General features: G+C 45.8%; 1 protein-coding gene across 1 annotated transcript in view; it reads left to right on the top strand.

Moving 5' to 3' along the window:
* Positions 1–21,531, top strand: part of RAB3B (RAB3B, member RAS oncogene family) — a 113,920-nt gene extending 92,389 nt beyond the window's left edge. The window contains exons 5-6 of the mRNA XM_090048917.1: positions 15,548–15,672; positions 19,744–21,531. Coding sequence (XP_089905043.1) covers positions 15,548–15,672; positions 19,744–19,931 — 313 coding nt within the window. The 3' untranslated portion in view covers positions 19,932–21,531. The remainder of the gene's footprint in view (positions 1–15,547; positions 15,673–19,743) is intronic.
* Positions 21,532–23,814: the final 2,283 nt, after the last annotated feature.

Below are 23,814 nucleotides of genomic sequence, written 5' to 3'. Positions count from 1 at the left end.
GGGCTACTGGTTACACTACTGCTTAGCATACAAGTATGGAGCCATTGTGGGATAAAATTCATCAGATTAAAGGTGAAGAAGGCCATCATGTTTGATTTGCCACTGTGAGATCTGAACGCTGTACAGAAGACATGTTTGTCAAATGGTAGAGTTCCCCCACAGGCATCCTTACACCCTAGTCTGCATAAGGCAGTACAGAAGCTGATTTTGGATCTGTGGAGTCTTTTATCATGAAGTCTTATGGCTCAGAGGGACAGTGCACAAATGCCTAAGCAGCCTCAATATGGTGAGCTGGAGTGCAGGAGCAGGAACCGATTGACGTGAAAACACTTCAAGGACACCCTAAGGTGCACCTGGCTGAGTGTAACCTACCAGCTATCTCTTTTAAGCTCTTAGTCATAAAAAGGCAGTAATGGGGCATCAAGGTAAGGGAAGGAACCAGCCTTTTAGAGCAGCAAGGGTATGCCTTGCAGCCAGGAAAGCATGCTAGGTGAAGGAACAGGCTGCTTCACATGCTGTATGGTTCTGCAACTGCAAACAAATTTCCATTCTCTGCACTCGTTTGAAATGTTTGTTTCTACTCCGCTGACCCTGTGGGTAGGCTGACTCCTTGTCCAAGCTGTGTAATGTGAAGATGGAGGGGAAGCTGTGTAGATAAGACTATTGAAATGTCACGCTGGATCAGAGCAAGCATCTGTCGAGTCCAGTAACTTTTCTCTGACAAAGGCAAGTACTAGATGCTCCAGTAGAAAGGTCAGCAAGCATCTTGGCAGACAGTTCTAGGAGCCTGTGTTCATACAGGTATGTTCTTGCTAACCTTGATCCAATTGGTTTGTTCATACCCTGAAACAGGAGGGTTTATACCCCTTGTCAAAATTTCAGTGCAAGTTGCATGCAACACCACTGGGGTGTGGCGAGGGTGAACGGTGATTTGTGAGCATTGACAGCAGCAACCTAAGTTTGCTGGTCCTCAGGAGCTGCTTCAAGGCCTCTTATTTGCAGAGTAGCAGAGAGCCAGATTTGCAGATCCAGGCACGGCAGCTCACTTGATCTGTCTGGCTACTGCTGCAATGGCTTCAGCAAAGAACACCTGCAAACTCACGCTTAGCTGGGGGAAGTTCCTTTTCTTTAAACTGATGATTTTGAAAATTGTAATTATGTGACAAGGAGGTACAGGGGGATTATAGATCAGTGAGGTTTGGGAGAGGGAGAGTTTTCCCCCAGAACTACAGTCTCTGGGCCAGATCCTCTGCTGGAATAAGTTGGTCCAGCTCCACTGATTTCAGTGGGGCTACATGGATTTACACCAACAGATGTTCTGGTCTTTTAATTACAAACTCAGGAAATATTGTGGTTCTTGCAGTGAGGGGATGGGATTTGTCTGTGGGCCTGACCTTGGGAAAAATGGTCATTTGTATTTCTGACTTGCATATGAATGCTTGAAACATGATCTGATACTGGGGCGGGCGTGTGAGTGTGTCTTCATGTGTCTGTCCGTCTGTGCTGGTCGGTGTTACCATGCTGTTCGACTGGACTTTATTCAGGAAATACCAGACATGATAGGAAGGGGTAGGGGTGGTGTTTTTCCACAGAAAGAGCTCAAAGAATCCTGAATAGAGGTTACTGCACTCATTCCTGTTTCTTCTCTTACTGCTTCTAGTTCAGTATAATAAAAGGGTACGGTCATTTGTAAAGAAAGGCAATCCACCATTTTAAAGACTCTCTTAAGCCTAATGGAATGATGTGTTGTACTTTAATAACTCCCAAAGGGTGTGATAATAGCTTGTAGGTGACTTAAAATGCCCTTAAATGTTGGCCATTAGAGAACATCAGGACAGCTTGTCCTGGAATTATTTTGCAGGAAAAATATTACATATAACAGCATTAGTTGTCAGCATCAACTCAGTTCAGCTTTCTGTTGGGTAACATGAGTTTTCTCAAATGTAAATTCATGAGATCACAGAGTCAATATAATTATGCTGGAAGAAGATATGGGATATATGGGATACATCATGTTCCCATATGAATAACATTGTTATCCAACTTTCAGCCCTGAAGCAGCATTTCCAGCAATGGCACCTTAACCACAATTGTTATTAAAAACCACCAATTCCTCAGTTTTTGTCTAAATAATGAGGAACCCTAGAGCTGACTGGCTGTTAAACACAAGAACGGGGGTATTCCTGGAATACAGTCATACTCTTGGCTAAGGACATGGTTTCCATGTATATCTCGAAAACCACCCCCAACCCACGCAGCACACGACTGTACAGAAACATCAGCCGCTCTCCTATGCAACGACCCTCCATCCTCTATCCTCCTGCAGCTGAACATCACTTCTGTCATGTCAGCTCCTCAGGGCTTTAATCCACAGGTGCTGCCAAAACGCTAGTTCTTTCACATGATAGTATGATACTTCCCACCCAGCCAGTGGCCTCCTCTCCTTCAGTCACCGTTACCTTTGCATGCCGTAGTGCAGGTGTGAATTTGAGATGTAGCTTTCATTAGCCAGGAAATACTTCTACTGCACTACATTTTTCTGCTGTCAAGTAAGGATGTTGCAAAGTAAGTTTAATGTGCTTAGTGTCTTTCCAAAATGCACACAGGCAGGTGCATTAATGGGGAGTATTTGGCTCTTTAGGATCACCTGTTCTAATCTAAGGAGAACATGCAACTTCCCTGAACGTAGTGTCTGGCCAAGGAGCGAAGCAGCTATAACACTACCTGAATGTCTGCCCTTGTAACTTGTCTTGTTGATTGGAGCTAAGAACTGTGCAGCTTTCTTTCTTGTTCTGTTATAAATGCCCTGATCAGTCACACAAATGCAAACTGCTAACTGTGTCAGAAGAGAGCTGCTTTCAACAATGCCCCGTGTGTTAAGTATTCTTAAAAGATATTGGCTGTTAAGCTACGAATCATGTGCTCCAAATGGACATATTCCATCTGTGATAAGAGAGAGAATGCTTTTTTGGAGCAAGCACGGTTAAACTGCTAGCCTAGTCAGCACACTAGTTTTAGCAGTGCAAACTTGATTAAATTGAACCTGATCAACGGTCCACACGCAGACTGGCAGTGATTTAACTGAACCAGTACCAAATCACACACCTGGTCAAATAATAATATGCTGTTAACAGATGAAGCCTCAGGTAGGAATGGTGCTAGCAAGAGAGAGAAATACAACAATTGAACTTTTAAAAGACGAAAATCCCTCCATGATTTGATCTTTCCACTCCTTAATGCTACCTAGATTTTTCAGTGCTGTGATAGTAGATACTGTTATAACATCCTGACAAAGTATCAGGGGGAGAGGCAAGTTTAATTAAAAAGATAACACCAGGGGGTGGGAAAAATCTTAAACCAACCTTTTCAATATTGGTGCTGCAGTTTGGCACCTAAATCCATAGTCAGTTGCCTCCATGAAAGTGGCCTGATTTTCAGAGGAGCTGAACTCCAGTGGCTCTTGAAGGACTTTCCAGTAAAATCTGCTTTATCTGGCACTCCAGGAGGATTGATAAAAATGGCTAATTATCAGGAGTTAGTGATCTTCACCTTTCTGTAATTATATTTTGTATGAATTTTGGTATTCCTAATAGAGAAAAAATGTATTACAAAAATTCAGCGTGCGCACTATATGTTAAATGTATAATTTACATTTAGAATTACATTTGTAAATGACTAATTATGCTTGAACATATGATGAATTAACCAAAGTGACCTGTGTACAATCAGTAAGACTGGCTGGGTTTCAGTGCTCCACCTAATAAGATCGAAGAGAGGCATTCCCCAGTGACTGATTAACAAGATTTCACTGTATTTTGTATGACTTTGTGTCTTGTATAGCTATTTTAACCTGTGCAAAGTAAGTGAAACAGCACCAAATCTGAATTCCCCATCTATTCATTCCTAGGAATGGCAATATACACACATTTGAGAGTGATTGCACAAAATTCAAGACAGTGGTGACCAAGAGCTGTTGGCTCGTATGCTAACTGCCTGCCAGCATCCAGTTTTTCTGAGAATCAGTTCACTTCTATTTAAATGCTTATCTTTGGGCACCCATGTTTGAAAAATTTGGCCATAATTTGTGTGTGTGCTGCATATCCCACTTTGAATTATTGAAGAGGAAAGAATTGTAAAAGGGCAGCTTATCTTTAATGTCTCACCCCCCCCACCTGTTAAATTAATTGTAACCCCATGAAAACCTTAATTGTTGCTTTACTGAGAATGTGGAGCTGGATTTTGGAACATAGCTTATCTTTAATCATATATCTATATGAGTGTGTGTGTGTGTGTAGTATGTATTTTATATATATGTATATGTATGTATATATGTGTATGTATACAATCTTTAATCATATATATATATATGAAAAGAATTGTAAAGGGCCACTTTATCTTTAATCATATATATATATATATGAGATACATATATGATATATATATATATATATATGATTAAAGATAAAGTGGCCCTTTACAATTCTTTTCTCTTCAGTAATACAATGTGGGATATGCAGCACACACAAATGATTTTACTATATGGCAAACATTTGATGATAAACAATTAAAACAACAATGATAACCAATGAAAATGACTAGATTGCTTTGATTTTCAGAGCTGGATGAAATGTAAAATCCAGCTCTAAAATCTAAAATAATCAAAGACAAAGGGTTCTGTCAACTTCACTTTCAGGTCCTTATGCCCTAGAACGAGACTTGGGCTCTATACTGGAGAAGAATGCTTATTTATTTTTTTTAAAGTAGATTTTTTTTTAAAGTCTTGGAATCATTTTATGGAACCTCAGGTCAATTGAAATCTTTTGTTTACCAATCCTAAATAGAGACCTGATTTATCTTGAATGCCCCTTTAACTTTCAAATAGTTTTTGTTCTATTTTTCTTTTGCTGTATAGCCTGAAACACAATAAAGTTAATGCGAATCACTCTGCTGATTAATCTGAGGAATACATATGCTTAGAAGATTAATGTCTTGTTATTGCATCTCTTCTGGATAGAAATAGCTCTTGGATGGAACTATCAGTCATTTTTATATACGAAAAACAACTTGGAGCTAAATGGCTTATTAACCAAGTGCACACAATTGCAGTTTGTTAGACTCCGGTCTGCCCTGAGGGTTGTGTGGGCAAAGTGTAACCCTCTGATGTTGTTGGCAGAAATGATCTCACCTCTTCAGAGCAAAACAGCCAGGGCTGAGGGTGAAAAGAGAGGGAAGAAGCTGGCTTTTATACTTTTTGGCGTGTGGTAGCTCGATGGCAGAGCTCCTTCTGACAAGGCATGGAACAAATGTCAAGCGTCCGTGTGGTTTGCTCAGTCAGTTGACCTCTCTGCGGTTCTACATGCAGTGCTGTTCACAAGCCTAAGTGATCTAGCAAGGGCTGGTGGGGTCGCTTTCTGGTACCTTCTCCATTCCTTCCTTTGGGAATTGTCTAGTTTAGGTCTGTGCCACTGTACTTAGGCTGGCAGTAGCTAGGTATGGTAGGCAATGGCCCCTGGTGTAAATTTGGTATATACCAGCAAACATTTTTCTTCTGGCCTGGTATAACTGGGAACCTCTGCCCTGGTACTAGGAGGGCTTGATTACTAGGTGAAGAACCAGGGGTCAGGCAGCTTGAGGCAATTGGCTACATCTGGCCCTAGGGGAAAGGGGGTCAGACTCGATGATCTAATGAGGTCCCTTCCGACCCTAAAATCTGTGAATCTATGAGTGGGACTCAGTGCTCAGTCTAGAAGAGCCCATTAAGTATCTCTGTGATGCTTAGTTTCAGTTCTCAAACTGTGGATTCATGTCTCCAGAGGTAACATCCTTGTTAACAGCAGTATATGGAGATGAGAGATAGCAGACCTGATTACCTACCCGTCAGCCCTATTGTTTCTCTGCAAATTTGTGTACACCAGTCAAGGCCTTACCTCTCTCTAAAAGTGAAAAGTTTCAAAAAGTTAAATGAATAAAGGCTATCAAACAACAAGAATACACTTTTGTAGAAAACAGTAATTAAATCAAGGCTTCCTGGCCAGTGATTTAAATTGATTTGATTTAAATCAAATCCACCCTGGTACAGAACAGTGCCACCGTATGCATTAAGGACGACAAAGCCTCTTTCTATAGCCCCTCAGTTGTCCTCTCTCTCCAGTTCTGTTCTCTTCCCCTCCTTCCCGATCCTCTGCTCTGCCTTTCCTTTCCATTCCATTGGCTGGTAGTTTTCTGTTTTCCAAGTAGTTGCCTTCAATGGGTCTGGAGGACCCAGGCCAGGCGATACTGGTTAGGAAGCATGACTCATTGACAGAGAAGAGGAATACGTGGGGGTTGCTATTGCTCTGCTTATTGGCAGACTATCTCCACTCCTTGCCAAAGAGAGCTTCAGTTCAGGTTGCACTTGAATCCTCAGGAACATCAGTATTATATTGCTTTGTCCTCCTGCCATTAGTTGGTAGGCTGTAGCCGAGTCAGTGATTTGCCCTGTGCCTGGTGGTGCTTCGGGGAGGTCACACTGGTTCTAAGGCAGGGGCTGGCAAAATGCAGCCCCCCAGGCCATTCTATCCGGTCCGCAGGGCTGCTAAAAAATTTAGAAAATTAATAATTATCTGCTTCTGGCTGCCTGTCATGTGGCCCTTGATGGCTTGCCAAAACTAAGTAAGCGGCCTTCCGCCCAAAATAATTGCCCGCCCCTGTAAGGTGAAGCTCCAAGACCAAGGTGATATGTGCAAGGCTTCTGCCTCCCTCCAGTGATTTTTATTTACCAACTAATGTCCCTGCCGTTTACTAGACTGTTACTTAGAAAGCCACGGGAATGAGGAGTGCACATAATACTGAGCTGCCAAAAAAGATGTGACAGTTGAATTTCCGACTAACGCATTGTAAAGGGGGGAAAAATTAAATGGGTTAAGGACCAAGACATCATCTGCTTCATCAACTGTTCTCATCATGTGGTGTCCAGAAGGACACAAAGTGCTTCCTTATGGCATGATGCTGTGGAAAGTGAAGATGTACACTCAAAGCCTGTGAGGGTGGAGCACTTCAACTCCTACTGAAGCTAGCCAAGTGCCAGAGAGCATTTAAAAGCAAAGAGCCAAATTCATCCCCCCAATTATGTCCTGCTGTTACCCTGAAGGTTGTAGCTGTGGGCCCCCAGGGACACATTATCTCCTCTATGTGCCATGTATACTCTGCCAGGGAAGTGATGCCAATGGCCTAACACAGTGAATAAATGGTAATGTAAATGAAACTTTCGGCCATAAAGGCAGTGTGACAGCTGGTTGGCTGACACCTCAGGCACTGGGAATAAATCCAAAACTTTCAAGAATTCTCTGCTAGCCAACTGACTTGAAATCCAGGTAACCCTGTAACCCTCTTTGAAAACAGTGTTTTAACTTATTTTAGAAGTGCTATTTCTGTTTATGATTTTAACATCTCCCTTTTTGTTCAGAAGATTTAGCAAAGATTGATAGGATGTGTGCAAGTTGCTACAGACTGTGATTTTTGTTTTAATAGTTTTGAATAAAGCTTATTGCAGGTCCTTGGGAAAAAAGCAGTTTATTTCCTTGAAGGAAGAAAACTCGAAGCTTGTAAATTAGGAGGTGTGCTTTCATCTGATTCAAGTTAATTCATTTGTATGGAATCTGATGAATACTTTTGAAGATCATTATGATAAGAGTTTGACGGCTTTGCAAAGAATGTTTCTAGTCAAAGGATCTTTACGTGCAGGCTTTCCTTGCAAGATGTATGTGAACTAAGTTGCTCACATGAACATAGAATCATAGAAAATAAGGCCTGGAAGGGACCTCAGGAGGTCACATCTAGTCCAGCCCCCTGCTCAAAGCAGGACCAGCCCCAACTAGATCATCCCACCTGAAGCTTAGTCTAGCTGGGTCTTAAAAACCTCCATGGATGGAGCTTCCACCACCTCTCTGGGTAACCTGTTCCAGTGTTTTACTACTTTCCTAATAAGAAAATTCTTCCTAATATCTAACGTGAACTTCCCTTGCTGCAACTTGAGCCCATTGCTCCTTGTCCTGTCATCTGCCCCCCACTGAGAACAGTCCAGCTCCATCTTCTTTGCAACCCCTCTTCAGGTAGTTGAAGGCTGCTGTTAAATCCCCTCTCAGTCTTCTTTTTTCTAAACTAAATCAGCCCAGTTCCCTCAGCCTCTCCTCGTAAGTCGTGTCCCAGCCCCTAAACCATTTTCATTGCCTTCTGATGGACTCTCTCCAGTTAGTCCGCATCCTTTCTGTAGTGGGGGGCCCAAAACTGGATGCAGTGCTCCAGAGGTGGCCTCACCAGTGCTGAATAGAGGGGAGTAATTACTAGGACTGTGCAAAGCTTTGGTAGCCAATTTGATTCGGAGGAGATTTGGCTTGATTCGGTGGCTGAATCTGAATCAGGAGACCCATTAAAAGGTCTGAATCAAATCGGAAGCCTCTGATTTGATTTGGAAAAGATTTGGCTCCAATTTGGAGATTCAGCCATAGACTAAACAGGCAGCAGTCCTCGACCACGCTGGACAGGACACAGCTACCTCCAGCTAGTAGGTCTGTTGTGGTGGGTGGAGGGGAGAGGGAAGGGCCCTTGTGGGGGCAGATCAACCTCCACAGTGTAGGAAGGATTGGGGCTGGGCTGGGTCCCAGGCTGGGGCAAGCACTGCCCACGGAGGGGTGGGGTGACTTGTGCTGCTGCACGCCACTGGTCTGGGAGCTGCTCGCGCGCTGGCTTGTCCAGTGGCTCTCACAGCTGCTCGCGCCACCGGTCCAGGAGGGCATGGGGCAGGGGCGTGTGCCCCAGAATCTGCATGGGACGGGCAGGGCCAGGGCTGCACCAGGTGAAAACAGAAGGCGCTGGGAGCAGGGGCTATGCCCACTGCTGCTCACCCAGCCGGTTCGGGGCTGACGCGAGACTGAGCCACTGCACTGCCTCCAGACAGGTGGAGCGCATTAGTGAGAGCCTGTCTGGCCTACCTGCACCTCCCAAATGAGCAGCAGCTTTGCCCCAGCTAGGCAAGCAGTGGCAGTGCATGCAGGGGAGAGGGGAGGGCGTGTGCCTCCAGACTGGGGTGGGCGGCAGAACAAGGGCTATGGGGTGGCTGCATGTTTTCGAGTGGCACATGCCCACCCCTGCCCTGCTGCTGCTCACCCAGCTGGGGCAGGGAGGACATAGATTGGGAGAGGGGGGGCTCCTGCCACTTTGTGCCACTGGTCCAGGAGGACATGGGAGCAGGCATGTACCCTCACATCTCCACAGGGCGGGCTAGGCCAGGCTGTGCTCCAGGTGGGCGGCAGAAGGCACTGGGAGGGGGGGCAATATCCTCCTGCCACTCGCCCAGCCTCTCTGTGCCTCCTGGGTGAGCAGCGGCAGGTCATGGGGGCAGGCACGTGCACCCAGATCGGAGCGGGGCTGGTGGTAGGGGCTATGGGAGATTTTAGGGTGGCTGCAGCTCCCCATAACCCAATGGCAGGGAGGGGCCATCATCAGGGAGGACTACACTGCAGTTGCTCGGGCCTACAGGGGGGCAGTCAGGAAGGCCAAGGCGGAGATGGGACTGGGACTAGCTTCCTGGGTCAAGGACAACAAGAAGTCCTTTTTTAAATACATAGGGGGCAAAAAGAAGGTACCGGGTAACGTGGGGCCCCTGCAAGACACGCTAGGAAATTTGGTCGTCACACCAGATGACAAAGCCAACATATTAAACAATTTCTTTACCTCCATTTTCCTAAGCAGGGACCAGAACAGTCACCCCCCCGCTGAGCCCCCCTTAGATCCCAGGGGAGGCGCACCTAGGCCAAGGGTTAGTGAGGAACTAGTCGGGGAACTTCTGGAGGGACTGGATGTATTCAAATCAGCTGGTCCGGACAATCTCCACTGTAAAGTACTGAGGGAATTGGCTGAGGTCATTGAGGGACCCCTGGCATGGCTGTACGAGCACTCGTGGTGCTCTGGTGTGGCGCCAGAGGACTGGAAGAGGGTCAACATGGTTCCCATCTTCAAAAAGGGGAGGAAGGAGGAAACTATAGGTCAGTTAGTCTTACCTCAATCCTGGGCAAGCTTTATGAGAAAATTATTCTGGCACATGTCCACGAGGGGCCAGCAGGGGAGATTATGCCTAGGGGCAACCAGCATGGGTTCATTAGAGGCAGGTCCTGTCAGACCAACCTGGTGGCCTTCTACGACCAGGTGACCAAATCCTTAGTTGCAGGGGTAGCAGCGGACATAGTCTCCCTGGACTCACGGAAGGCATTCGACACTGTCTCTCACCCCGTTCTCATTAAGAACCTGGGGGCTGTGGTATCAACACCCACACAGTCAATTGGGCACCAACTGGCTGGAGGGCCGCACCCAGAGAGTGGTGGTGAACAGGCCATTTTCGACTTGGAGGGACGTGGGCAGTGGGGTCCCCCACAGCTTGGTCCTGGGGCCTGCACTGTTCAATATCTTCATCAGTGACTTGGACAAGGGGGTAAAAAGCACCCTGTTCAAATTTGCTGATGACACTAAGATGTGGGGGGATGTGGGCACACTAGAAGGGAGGAATAGGCTGCAATCAGACCTAGACAGGTTACAGGGGTGGGCGGATGAGAATAGGATGGGATTCAACACTGACAAGTGCAAAGTGCTGCACCTGGGGAGGAAGAGCCACCACCATACCTACAGGCTGGGAACTCCCTTCTCATCAGTGCAGAGGCGGAAAAGGATCTTGGAGTTATCATTGATTCCAAGATGAACATGGGCCGGCAGTGTGGGGAAGCAGTTAGGAAGGCCAACCGCACCTTGTCATGCATCCACAGATGCATCTCGAGCAGGTCCAAAGAGGTGATCCTCCCCCTCTATGCGGCACTGGTCAGGCCGCAGCCGGAGTATTGCTTCCAGTTCTGGGCACCGCACTTCAGGAGGGATGTGGACAGCATGGAGAGGGTCCAGAGGAGGCCACTCGCATGATCGGGGACAGCAGGGCAGGCCCTACGCGGAGAGGCTATGGGACCTGAACCTGTTCAGCCTCCGCAAGAGAAGGCTGAGGGGTGATCTGGTGGCCTGTTACAAACTAGTCAGGGGGGACCAGCAGGCATTGGGCAAGTCCCTGTTCCCCCGAGCGCTGCCAGGAGTGACCAGGAATAACGGTCGCAAGCTGGCAGAGGGTAGATTTAGACTAGATATCGGGAGGTGCTACTTCACGGTCAGGGCGGCTAGAATCTGGAACCAATTTCCAAGAGAAGTGGTACTGGCTCCTACCCTGGGGGTCTTTAAGAGGAGGCTGGATGTACACCTTGCTGGTGTCCTTTGACCCCAGTACTCTTTCCTGCCATGGCAGGGGGTCAGACTTGATGATCTGCTCAGGTCTCTTCTGACCCTAGAAACTATGAAAGTATGAAACTATAATCCCCGCTCCACTGTGCTCTGTGGGGTGGGCAGAGCCACAGATGCGCTTCAGGCGGCAAGCCCCCACTGCTGGGCTGTGGTCTGCAGGGCTCTGGAGTGCAGCCCTGGCTCCACAGAGCCCAGCCCAGCCCACCCCACATGGATGCAGGGGCACATGCCTGCTCCCGTGCCCTCCTGGACTGGCAGCGTGCAGTGGCGGGAGACTGCAGCGCCTGCATCCCGTGCCCCCCTGACCTCTCCCCGAGTCCCGCACACTCCCACCCTGCCTGGGCAGCTTGTCCTAGCCCCAGTCTCTCCCTCGCTGTGGGGGTGTTGATCTGCCTTCCCCACGCCCCTTCCCTCTCCCCTCTGTCCACCACAACAGACTTACCAGCTAGAGCAGGGGCGGGCAATTATTTTGGGTGGAGGGCCGCTTACTGAGTTTTGGCAAGCTGTCAAGGGCTGCATGGGTAGCCCCACCCCTTGACAGATGCCCCACCCACTGGTCACCATCTTGTGACCAGAAGTCTCACCCCCTACCCCCTGACCTTGCCACCAGAGGTCCCTCCCTTTGCCCCCAGAAGTAGTCCTTTCAGCAAGGGGGTTTGCCATCTCAGAACCAGAAAAATACCAAATTCTATTCTAAAATGCGAACATCTACAACATTAATTAATTTGATTTCACAAAAATATTTTTGTCCTGATTTACATGTGTTTGTGTAGTGTATGTAGAGGTGGGTATGGGGGGAGGGTGGCTGGGGTTTGTGTATGGCAGCGTGAGGGGAGGCACAGGTGCATGTATATAGAGGGGTGTGCATGTGGGACTCACCCTATGAACACACACACACACACACACACACACACACACACACACACACACACACACACACTGCCCTTGTGCCTGCACATACACACACAGTGCCCCATGCCTGCCAACACGCACATACTCTGCCCCTGTGCCCGCCGACATGCACGTGCACATACACACCTCTACCCGGCGCAGTCCCATGCTCCGTGGTTGGGGGATGGAGCCGGGAGCCACAGCCACTGGTGCTGGAGTGGGGCGGGGGCAGGAAAGCAGGGAACTAGCTTTCTATGGCCGAATCTTTCATAGATTTCATAGATTTCATAGACATCAGGGCTGGAAGGGACCTCGGGAGATCATCGAGTCCAGCCCCCTGCCTTCAGATCTGATTCAGCTGAATTGGGTCGGGACAACGATTTCAATCTCTGAATTGAATCACTGTCCCTCTGAATCGGCCAAATCCAAAGTGAATACTTGCTGCTTCGCACAGGTCTAACTAATTACTTCCTTTGATCTGCTGGCAACACACCTACCAGTGCAACCCAGTATACTGTTAGCCTTCTTGGCAACAAAGGCACATTCCTGGCTCATATTCAGCTTATTGCCCACTGTCACCCCAAGGTCCTTTTCTGCAGAGCTGCTGCCCAGCCAGACAGCCCTCAGGCGGTAGCGGTGCATGGTTGGTGGATGGGAGGTGTGCAAGACGAATTAATGATATGTTAAGGAAAACGTTGCATCTAGGTGGAAATCAGATGGAAAATAAAAATGGCACAGAAAAACCAATGCTACACTGTGGATAAATGATCTAGACTTTACCTTTTATAGGCCGGGCCCCCTTAATCCTTTCTCAGGTTCATCTGCCAGAGTTACCCTAGCTTAGCTTTCATCTGTTGCAGGATGAGAACAATACAGATGAGCTGTTAGCTATGGAACAACTGACCCATTTTCCACAGTAGTAACTAGGTTGTAACTCTGGTTAACAGGAATAATCATTATGCCAAAAAAGGGAGCTGCTGATGCTGACTGAATAGCACAATGCAGCTCCTATAAAATGGGGAAGATCGACTCACTAGGTGGATCTCTTTGCCTGGCTGCAGCCACAATTCTAGACTTCTAAGAGGTTCAATTGGCTGACACTGTCTTGTTAGATTTATATGTAGATAAATTTAGTGTTTTGCACCTGTAAATCAACAAAAGGCATTTCAAATGAGTCATAGCATTAGAAACCTTTTTTATGTTCAGAGTAAATGCTGTGGAAACTGTGGTTCAGACAGTCAAGATGTTATTAGAGAAGGGAAAAAGTCCTTAGTCTTCCATAACTTACATTGGAAATGACAGCTGGGTTCAAAAAGTACTACTTTTTTGTCCTTAAGCTGGAACTCTAATGATGTTACTGATACATCAACACAACTGTGAACCTGAGACTTTCGTTTTCTCCCAAGCATGAAGCATAGCACTCTGCTCCATCATTAATTTGTGGAATTCAGCACAAATATAGCACGGCAGTTTTCAAATCATGGAAATACAGATGTTTCCCTGGTGTGCTGGATTAGATAGCTAGTTAGGTTGAAACATCTCAGTTACATTAACTCTTGCTTTTCTATCAGCTTATGGGTATAAAGTCCACAGGTACAGGAAGTTAGATTTCTTTTCTTCACTTTAAAGGGAACAGGTTTGTTGCACATCCCATTTTGGAAACATCTTTTTACAGAATTCCCAGTAAATGTGTACAAGGAGCTTTTCACAACCCCATACACTATGACACAGGACAGATGCCTTCTTCCACTCTTTCTTTCCCCATTTAATTCTGTTTACATGACTGAGCCTCAGCTCTGATCATGGCAAAACCAGGAGTTGAAGCAGTCGCACCAAGGGATAATATTGTGACCAGCCTGTAAGAAGCACAAAATTGCAAGACAGATTGCACTGACACCATTTTTAAGATCCACTATCTGAGGGTTTGTCTAGAAGGGAGCACTCTGAAAAATAAGACCAAACAGCTAACTTTGTAAAGTCAGTGTTTGCTTTCAAGGATTAAGCTACTGTGAACTAAGACCACTTTACTTCTGAATGATCCTATCCCCATGGGTTTTAATGAATCTGCATTAATTTAGGATGCAATGTAAACAAGTCCTTCACACTACCAGCCAGATGCAAGAACAAAGTGTTTAGAAAGTGCCAGTACTTGTCTCTCCAGTCCCTGTGTCCAGATCATTATGTCAGTGAGGACATCAGCATGGCCATCTTTTTAACTAGTATTCATCCTGTGACATGCATGTTCTGTTTAAGAATCAGCTGTATGAACCTTGAACACAATTAAAAGAAAGAGTTAAAACCACCTGTGTTAAGATGGTAAGAGGTGATGCCAGCAAAAAACAAATGCAAATCAAACATCACATGTTGATTTCCTACAGTGTAAGAAGAGCATATAAGCCTCAAAGTGCATAATTCTTTTTAATTTTTGCTTTTTGAAAAATCACCCTGAACTTGATAATTGGGCTTTGTTAGACTAATTTCCATGAGTGCAAATCAAATGTACTGTTTATTTAAGTCAATTTGCACAATACAGTCAACCTCTCCTTGCATAATAATGTGATTGTGTAATCTTGTGTGTGTACGTGAGGTATATAATCTCATCCTGAGCCCCTTTTCTTCCAAGATGCTACATTTTCTCTGTATTGTTAATTTACAGATGTCTAACCAGCATTCAGTCTGTATGATGTGATTCCTACTCAAGCCAAGATGACTTGCATTTTCAAGCATAACTTCTCTAAACAGTTTTCAATACTCTACTAAAATTTTAAATATTACATCTACCTCATTCCCTTTATTAACTTATTTTATCAAAAAGTAAGAGTGGTAGCAAGCAAATATCATTTATATGTCCGGAGATACTGAATTTTTAAAGCAATGTGGGGTTATTTTTGCCATATCTTTTATGATATATTGAGAGACTTTTTGATTGGTGGTTTGTAGCTATTATGTAGCCTTTTCGGGATTAGATCCTCAGCTGATATAAATCACTGTGGCTTCATGAACAACCACAATAAGAACTACCTTTACAAATTGTGTTAATTTCCCTAAAAGGTACTAAGTGAAATGATTTATTTAATCCTTTTGTTCAGTTCCCACAATGCTTAAATATATAGAGGTGAACTTTTTCAATACAGAAAGTTTTTATACAAAATGAGAGATAATAAAATAAAACCCACCCTAACTCAGGTAGGTTGCATTGCTATCCTATAAGTTTGCTTGGTAACTTTTTTTAAATCTGTGGCTGATTATTCGTTTGGTTTTAATGATTATAAATGTCAGTTTCTAGTATACAACTTTCTTTTGGCAATAGCAACAACAGGTAATTGTTTACTCTGTCTCCTCCCAGGGCTACTCAGATCAAGACCTATTCTTGGGATAATGCACAAGTCATTTTGGTTGGAAACAAGTGTGACATGGAGGATGAAAGAATTGTTCCTCTGGAGAAGGGGAAACATCTGGCCAATCAGTTAGGTACACATTAAAGCTTCTCTCCTCTTCTGTTTTTGTAACCTAAGCTATCCAGCCCAGTTTTTCATCTATTTTGCATTGTTTCCTATATCTCTGCTTAACACAGGCTCACACTGAAACCAATTGTTTGAGTAAGTGCTACATGGCATTTTGAGTAAAACATGCAAGAGTCAAATACAGTAAGGCCCGAGTTATACAAAGACAAAGCATGACCTTAACTCAAAGCATGCAAGTTGTCCCATTGAGCTTGATGGAGCTACTTCCATGCTTAAAGGTCAGCACATATACAAACCGCTAAGGAATTGGGGCTGGAGTGTGAAGTTTTTAACTGTACCGCCCATGATCTCTGACGGCTGCTGACAGATGTGGAAAAAACAAAAGCAAATGGCACTTTACTTTCTGACCCTGCACCAAGCACAGCACGTGCCCAGAAGAAAAGCTGCGTCAGTTTGAGCCATCTGGCCCAACATCTGTATAGATCATACACTTCAGCGGGGCTTTTTGGAGGTTTTATCTAATCAGCTATTAAAGGACCTTTTTTTTCCCCCTTTTCTTTTTCCACGTCTGTCAGTGGCCACTGTGAAGTCCCTGCCATCTGGTAAACCCTGTTAAAACTGACTTCAATTAACACATTTTCCAGGAAACCCTCGCAGAAGGGCAGAAGGTATTTGTTTGCAGGAAAGAGAGAGTTCATAGGGCACTCATGAGAATAGCTGTCATCCCTGGTTTTATTAAACTCTCATACAGTTCTTAATCCTCAGGTCTGTAATGTGGGTTCTGTTACTAGTTGGAAGGAGTGTCGTATTTTTGTTAGAAGCAGGGGCTGAATTGAGTCGTATTTTCTAAGCACTATTGCTAGCATGATGTGTGCCCTTGAGCGAGCTTATCCGTTATGAGCTAACCTCAATGTGATTATTTGTGTTGTTGTTGGGCCTACACGTCCCACACTTGGATGTTGCTCCACTAAGAGCTGTGCAGATACGGAACAAAAAGACTGTCTCTGCCAAAAACACTTATGATAATTAATTGTATGTGTGGAAGCAGCCAAATTCAGCATGGATTTATGTGTCTACAGGACAAGGTAGATGATCAACTCTATAATTTTGAAAAGGGGGCCATGTCTTTATATAGAAGCATAGAGTCAGAAGGGACCTTGAGGTTTATCAAGTCTGACCCCTGCACAAAGGCAGGATATACTGTTCTCATAGACAGAAATTTGTTCACCTTTTTTTGAAAACCTCTAATAAAGGAGTTTCTACAACTTCCCTAGGCAGCCTGTTCTACTGTCTTATTGCTCTTAGGATTTTTTCCCCTCAGATTAGGTCTAAATCTGCTTTGGTGCAGTTTAAAACCACTCTCACCTATCCAGACCTCTGTGGTAGGGTAAAACAGTGTTTCTCCATCTTTCTCATGGAAGCCTTTCAACAATGTCCCCCATCAATTCTCTTCCCTCCAAATGAAATGTACCTAGTTCCTTCAGTCTTTCCTTATGCAGCTTGCTTTTCACTCCTGTTATCATCTTTGTTGCTTGCCCTTTGGATCCTTTCCAGTTTCTCTCTCTGTCTGTACTGTGGTTACTCCAGTTTCGAATGGGGAGTCTAAGTGTCGCCATCATACAAATAATAAATAATGTATTTCCCCATTATTATCATTACATTAGTAGCAGACCATTATTTACAGTAGTAATGAAACAGACAATTTCATGTTTAGTTCACAAAAGACAGCAGGGCCCAATTCTCACATCTAGCATCTCGGTACCTTCTCAGCCTTGGGAAAATGTGAAAGTGCCCAAAACAGATACCTATCTTGCACATTCTGTAAAACATGCAATTGTTAATGCAAACTGTGCCTTCAGATTTTGCAAAGGCAGTTTAGCTGTGGATGACTGAAAGTTAGATTTGAAATGCCTGAGACTCCAATGCAGAGATCTACTTGAGCTTTTACCCCATCTTCTAATGTTTGGGTCCCCTCTCCACACTACCACCGCTAACCTGTGCAATATCAAAAAGCTCCTGAGTCCTACACCAGGAATCTTTTACATTTGAGAGATTTCAAATGTCCATTGTGTCAACTCATCTATGGGCACATGCATGACCATGTGCGTGTGAACACACCCACTCACATCATCTGTCTCCATAACAACTGACTACATCAGTACAAAACTAATGAAGAATTGATACTCCCACCTCTTGACCTATCCTTGAACTTGTCAAATGCAACAGGAAGAAATGTATGCCACATGTCAAAGGAAAACACAAACTAATTATGCTCTTGAAAGGCCCTGTCTAGTTCCTACTCTGCTAAAGCCTTGCAGTGTATGAAAACATAGTCTGCTTCAGGAAGAGGAGAAAAACATGACTTTATCAAGAAATTTTTGTGTCTGTTAACTGAGGTCAGTGTTTGCTTGAGACCAGAAGTCAGCATTGTTTAACTTAGGCCAAGTACAGATGTTCATTTTCTACTGGGAGAATTGTTGTTCTCCCAGTAGAAAACAAAAGCATACAAACATTCAAACTTCTTTCCTCAGAGCAAAAATGGCCACTCTGGGTGCATCCCGATGACCGCATACATGTGGCGTGCAAATTGGACATGCTGCATTCACCACATTGCTAATTTGCAGCTCAGTGAGGGTCACAGCTGAGCAGCAGGGGCAGAGATTTAAAAGCTGGATGGGCCAGAACCTGGCATGTGAAGGCTCTCCCCACGCCCAGTTCCCATTTCAAAGCTGGAAAGGCTGGGAGTCAGGTTTGGCTTCCTCTTGCTGTGTGCACTGCCCTGCTGACCTCGAGCAGTTCTGGGTGAGGCAGGCTGCTTTGCCACTGCAGAGAAGTGCACCCACCTTGTCCCACACTGCTCTCAGTCAGCCCACAGCAGCATGTGGTGAGGCTGGCTCCTGCGTCCCTTCAGCCAGGCTCCTTGAGCTCCAAATTGAGTCAGCTTAATTTGTGGCACAAAAGTTTGGCCCTCACTGTTCTAAATTAATGGCTGGTCTCAAGATCCAGGGAGAGTAAAACAAGACTTGTTCAGACTGACGGAGTTGGTAACACTTCACAGTTCAGTGCATTTAATATTCTGCTTTGGGGCAACGTGCTGAGGCCTGATGGAGGAACAGAATTTCCTGAATGAACGGGAGGGCTAATCTTGATGGTGTTGAGGCAGATTGTTTTTTGGGTTCAGGGTGTCGACTGGACATGCCAAACAACCCCCCACAAAAACGTATAACAACCTTAAAATCTTCAGTAACTCAATAGGACTTCAGCCTTGCTGTTCTGTGATCGGGAAGGGGGAATTTTAGGCTACTTAGCTCTGCATCAGAAGCTCCTAGTGTTAGGTTTTAAATTCCCTGTCAGCTCCATTTGTATTAGAGAAATGCTAAAAGACCCCAACTAAAACCTCCCTCTACAGTGCTAGGTGCTGTACAAACCCATATTGACAGTCCCGGTCCTGAGACGCTTCTGATATAAACAGATAAAGATAGCGAGGAAAGGGAAATAGAAGCACAGGAAAGTGAAATGTTTTGCCAATAACCACACAGGCTGGTCAGCAGAAGAATGGGGAAGCAAGCCTCTGTTTCCTGAGTCGTAGTCCAGTGCTCCACGTGGTGGCCTGTGCTGCCTCTAGACAGCAACAGATGCTCTTAAAAAATGTCCTGCACTCCTCCCAGTTGAAGTACAAATACATGTCGGATAGCACAAGTTTGTCCCTTTTCTTTTCAGCATCATTGTTCACCTTCAGTTTAAATCCAGAGAAATTCTGCACGTGCATCAAATGAGGAAAAACAGATCCATTTAGATCCATAATGATCTGAACAAGTATTTAGCATGGCTCTGGAACAAAACTCTCATGTCTGTGAGCCTTGATTAGGCTGATGGGCTCAGTGCCATTTCCAGCCATCAAGCTGGGACTCAGCTGAGCACCAGCATCTTCAAATCTGCCTGTTTCTCTGAAGTGCTTCCCAGCTTCTGGAGGAACACCACACAAATTGCTGGTGATTTAAACAGGTCATTACATTTATTTCAAGTGATCTTGATATAATCAGTCTCATTGATTTTTTTTTGTGAGCTTCCTTTGCAGGTTTTGATTATTTTGAAGCCAGTGCCAAAGAGAACATCAATGTGAGGCAGGTCTTTGAGCGCCTAGTGGACGTCATATGTGAAAAGATGTCGGAGAGTATAGATTCTGACCCTTCCCGAGGCTATTCTGGGAACAACATGCGACTCACAGACAACCTGCCTCCTGTGCAGCAGCCCTGTTCCTGCTAGTGACCTTTCCCTCTGAGAAATCTCTCCCCACCCCCCCAACTTCTCTGAACACGTTATCTGTTCACATGTGATGGTGTATTATGTAGTCTAAAGACAGAAACTTCATGGGAAAGTGGATGTGTTTGTGAAATGTCCTGGAAAGTCTCATACTTTCTATTTTTTATATATATATATATCGTATGCATCTAAAAATGTAAAAAATAATAAATATTGCAAGTGCACCTAGTGTTACTGTGTGAGTTGCCCTACTGAGTAACAGTTTTATCAATGTATTTTTAAATGACTCCTGCAGAGAAGGTTGCATGTTCTTTTATTATAGGTCCTTTTGCTGCATAGATACTGCACCAGCACGCAGCCCAATGTCTGATAAATGTCAGGGCTCATTAAAAAACCTTAAAAGAAAGAAAGGAGTTAGAAGAAGAAAAAACCCAGTGTCATCTGACAGAGCAGGAGGCAGAATCTTGATTTACATTCACCACAGCCTAGTTTTCAAGGAGTTTAATGATTTACCTAGGGCAGTTAAAGGTAGGAGAGAACAATGTACTGGGAATAGGAGTGCACCAACAAAGATTTTCTTGGCTGATACCGATAGCCGATTACTAACCAACTATATCAGCTAATGCTGGTCTGATAACCGATTTACTCTAGTTAAATCAGCGGGGCAGGGAGTGGGATGGAGCCATGGGCAACTCATCCAGAGGGCATGGAGGAGCGGCTCTCCACTGCTGTGCCTACCCCCGGAGGAGGCATGGGGAGCACATGTGCCCCCCCAGCCTTGTGCGTGTGGCAGATGCGGGCTGGTCACTGTGGTCTTGAGGCTCTCCACTCTGCTGCCTTTGTCCTGGAAGCCCTGCACCAGCCCCACACCCCCTACCCACTCGTATGGTTGGGGGCCTCCGTAGCCAGCCCTATGAGGAGAGGCTGAGGGACCTGAATCTCTTCAGTCTCCGCAAGAGGAGACTGAGGGGGGATCTTGTGGCTGCCTACAACCTTGTCAGGGGCCACCAGCAGGGACTCAGGGAAAGGCTGTTCACCAGGGCCCCCTTTAGCGTCACCAGGAGCAATGGCCACAAGCTGAGGGAGGATAGGTTGAGGTTAGATATTAGGAAGAACTACTTCACTGTAAGGGTGGCCAGAGCCTGGAATAGGCTCCCCAGAGAGATGGTGCTCTCACCTTTCCTGGAGATCTTCAAGAGGAGACTGGACAGGTACCTGTCTGGGGTCTTATGACCCCTGCCACCCCCAGTGCTCCTTCCTGCCCATGGCAGGCGCTCGGACTAGATGATCTGTCTAGGTCCCTTCCGAGTCATTGATTCTGTGATTCTACCCGCCTGGCAGTAGTGTGGGCTGTGAGTTGTGCCTTCTGCTGCCAGGCAGGCAGGGGGCATGTGGCCAGTGTGGGGATCCTGGGGCAAAGGCAGCAGAGCAGAGAGCCCTGAGTCCACAACAAGCAGTCCATATCTGCCCTCACCCTGCTTGGTTCTGCTCCACGTAAAAGCATCCCTGCACTTAAAACTGGTGGCGGTGGTGCTTGAACTAAAGCTCATTCACTGTGAGCTGCCCTGCTGACTTTGCCCCAGGAGCCCCATGCTGGCCACATGCCCCTTGCCTGCCCAGCAGCAGGAGGCAAATGTGCTGTCTCCACTGCTGCTGGGTGGGCAAGGGGCACATGGCTGGCGCAGGGCTCCCAGGGCAGAGGCAGCGGAGTGGAGAGCCCCAGGTCTGCAGCAAGCAGCCTGCATCTGCCCTGCACATAAATATGGCGGGGCACATGCCCCCCGGGAGGTTGCATACAGTAGCAGGAAGACACCCCCCACCCACAGCTCCATCCCTCTTCCCACCCTGACCCCAGGTCCCATGCATTGCCCTGGCTGGGCAGTGCCCCCAGCCCCAAACCCACCCCTGCCCCACTCTGTCCCTCACAGTGGGGGCCTCAATATGCCCCCCCCATGCCCCTTCCCTCCCTCACACCCCTTCCCCTCAATAGACTTACCTGCAAGGAGCTGCTCTTCATGCTGCCAGGCTGTGTTCCTGACCACAGGCATGTGTGCAGCGCCCCCTGCATCTCACTCCCAGCATACCCAAGCAGGACCCCTTCCAAGGCTAGAATGCTGCTGGCCTGTAAGTGGAAACCTGCTGTTCCTGAGAGCACTGAGGCATCTGGGGGCCCCAGCCCCACAGGGGAGAGGGAACCCAGGTGTCCAGGTATCGGTAAACATTATCAGCTACAACAACGTTTCTGCTTGACACAGGCTACCAAGAAAATCAAGAGATTGGGGCTAGATGTTGTGCCATGCTTCTAAGGAGTTAAGAATCCAGGCAGAATAGGATAAAAAATGGCTGTTAGTCACATCAGCACTTCTAATTTGGGTCCAGTACAATCTCCACCTGAGCCAGAGCACCTCCAGGAGCTGTTCTCACACATGGCTGCTCCATAAATGGAGTAACTGGACGTAAAGCTTTGTGGCCACTGCTTCCTTCAGCACCTGAACACACCCCACCAGCTGTGCCTCACATACCACCTTGCACAATGTTGATCTGCAGTTGCTTTGTACCTCCAATCAAATACCTGAGAGTAGATCTATTAACTGTATGAAGGTACTTAAGAAAAAGTTGGACTTTTAGCCTTGAGTGGCAGCATCTCAAACAGTCCCAAGTATTTGGAGCCAAAGCATGAGTGCGGAACATGAACGCCACTCTTAAGCTACCAGAGCAGCTGATTTTTTTTAATACTTTGTCCTACAATGGTACCTATGACCTCTTGCACATTCATTTAATGGTATGATTAGATCCGATCCTTGATCCCAACAATTGTGCCTTCTGCCATGCCACGCAAGGCACAATGGGAATCAGCCAAAAACTGTTACACGTCTTTTGTAGAATATTTTTGTGGCTGGTTTCCCATTTTGTCATGCCGTTAATTCATTGGACATGCAGCAGGGTAACCATTTATGGCAGAATTAACAGGTTAATTGCACCTTAATATGTCTGGCAGGGCGCAGAAGCCACATTCACAGATTTATGCAGCCCTCAGTGCTAGGTGCTGCATAAACACAGAACAAAGAGATGTTTGTGCGCCAGGCAGCTCACATGCTAAGTAATATAATCAGCCTAAAAGAATGTGTTAAAGTCTTAAACCCATAGTCTATGAAACATTTACTGTGGTTATTATAGAACAAAAATATTTTGTTTTATCAATATGCCTGGCACTTTTTCTCGAGCATGATAAATCCCAAATGAATCGCTGTTACAGCATCCTGTAGAATACAACCAAGGAAACCTCTGAAAAGATAAAAGGTATGCCTACAGAGTTCCAGCCTGTGGCACACCTATGGCATAGCTTCCCCCATGGAGAGGTGTTTGAGTCAGGCACAGGAGACAGAGGGCATGGCTCTGACATCAGCAGACAACACACATCTGTGTAGAATCTGGAGCTGTTGGGAATTGTTTTAATGAAGTTGGTCTGTCTTTCATGTGTGCTCTCTCTCTTGGGTCCCAGGTTCATCCTACTTTGGAAGAAGAACATTTTTAAACAAAGTTTTATGGGATGGAAAAACAGTTTCCTTAGTGAAGGTCCCAGAAGTGTCATATCTTTTGTATGACGTTCCAAGTCCTTTAGCAGTGAAGATCAAGCTAGAGTCCTGCTGCTATCTGTTTCCGTCCCCAGGCCTGTACAATCCTCTTTTCTTTGTGGTGTTGTCTGTGGAGAAGAGAATTATTGTGCCAAGATGTATCAAATGTATAAATTCCCTTTGGAAATCAGTCTGGTTGGTTTTGGCTTTGGACTGTCTTGAGTTTCTCCAAATAAGAGCTACAAGGGTCACAAGAGACTTTATTTATAGAGAATTTAAATAAGGTTTCTAGGTAATTAAGGGCCCATTCC

Source organism: Crocodylus siamensis, chromosome 5 (assembly GCF_052110815.1).
Source record: "Crocodylus siamensis isolate JL-2025a chromosome 5, ASM5211081v1, whole genome shotgun sequence".
NCBI lineage: Eukaryota > Metazoa > Chordata > Crocodylia > Crocodylidae > Crocodylus > Crocodylus siamensis.
This window is presented reverse-complemented; position numbering and strand designations above follow the sequence as displayed.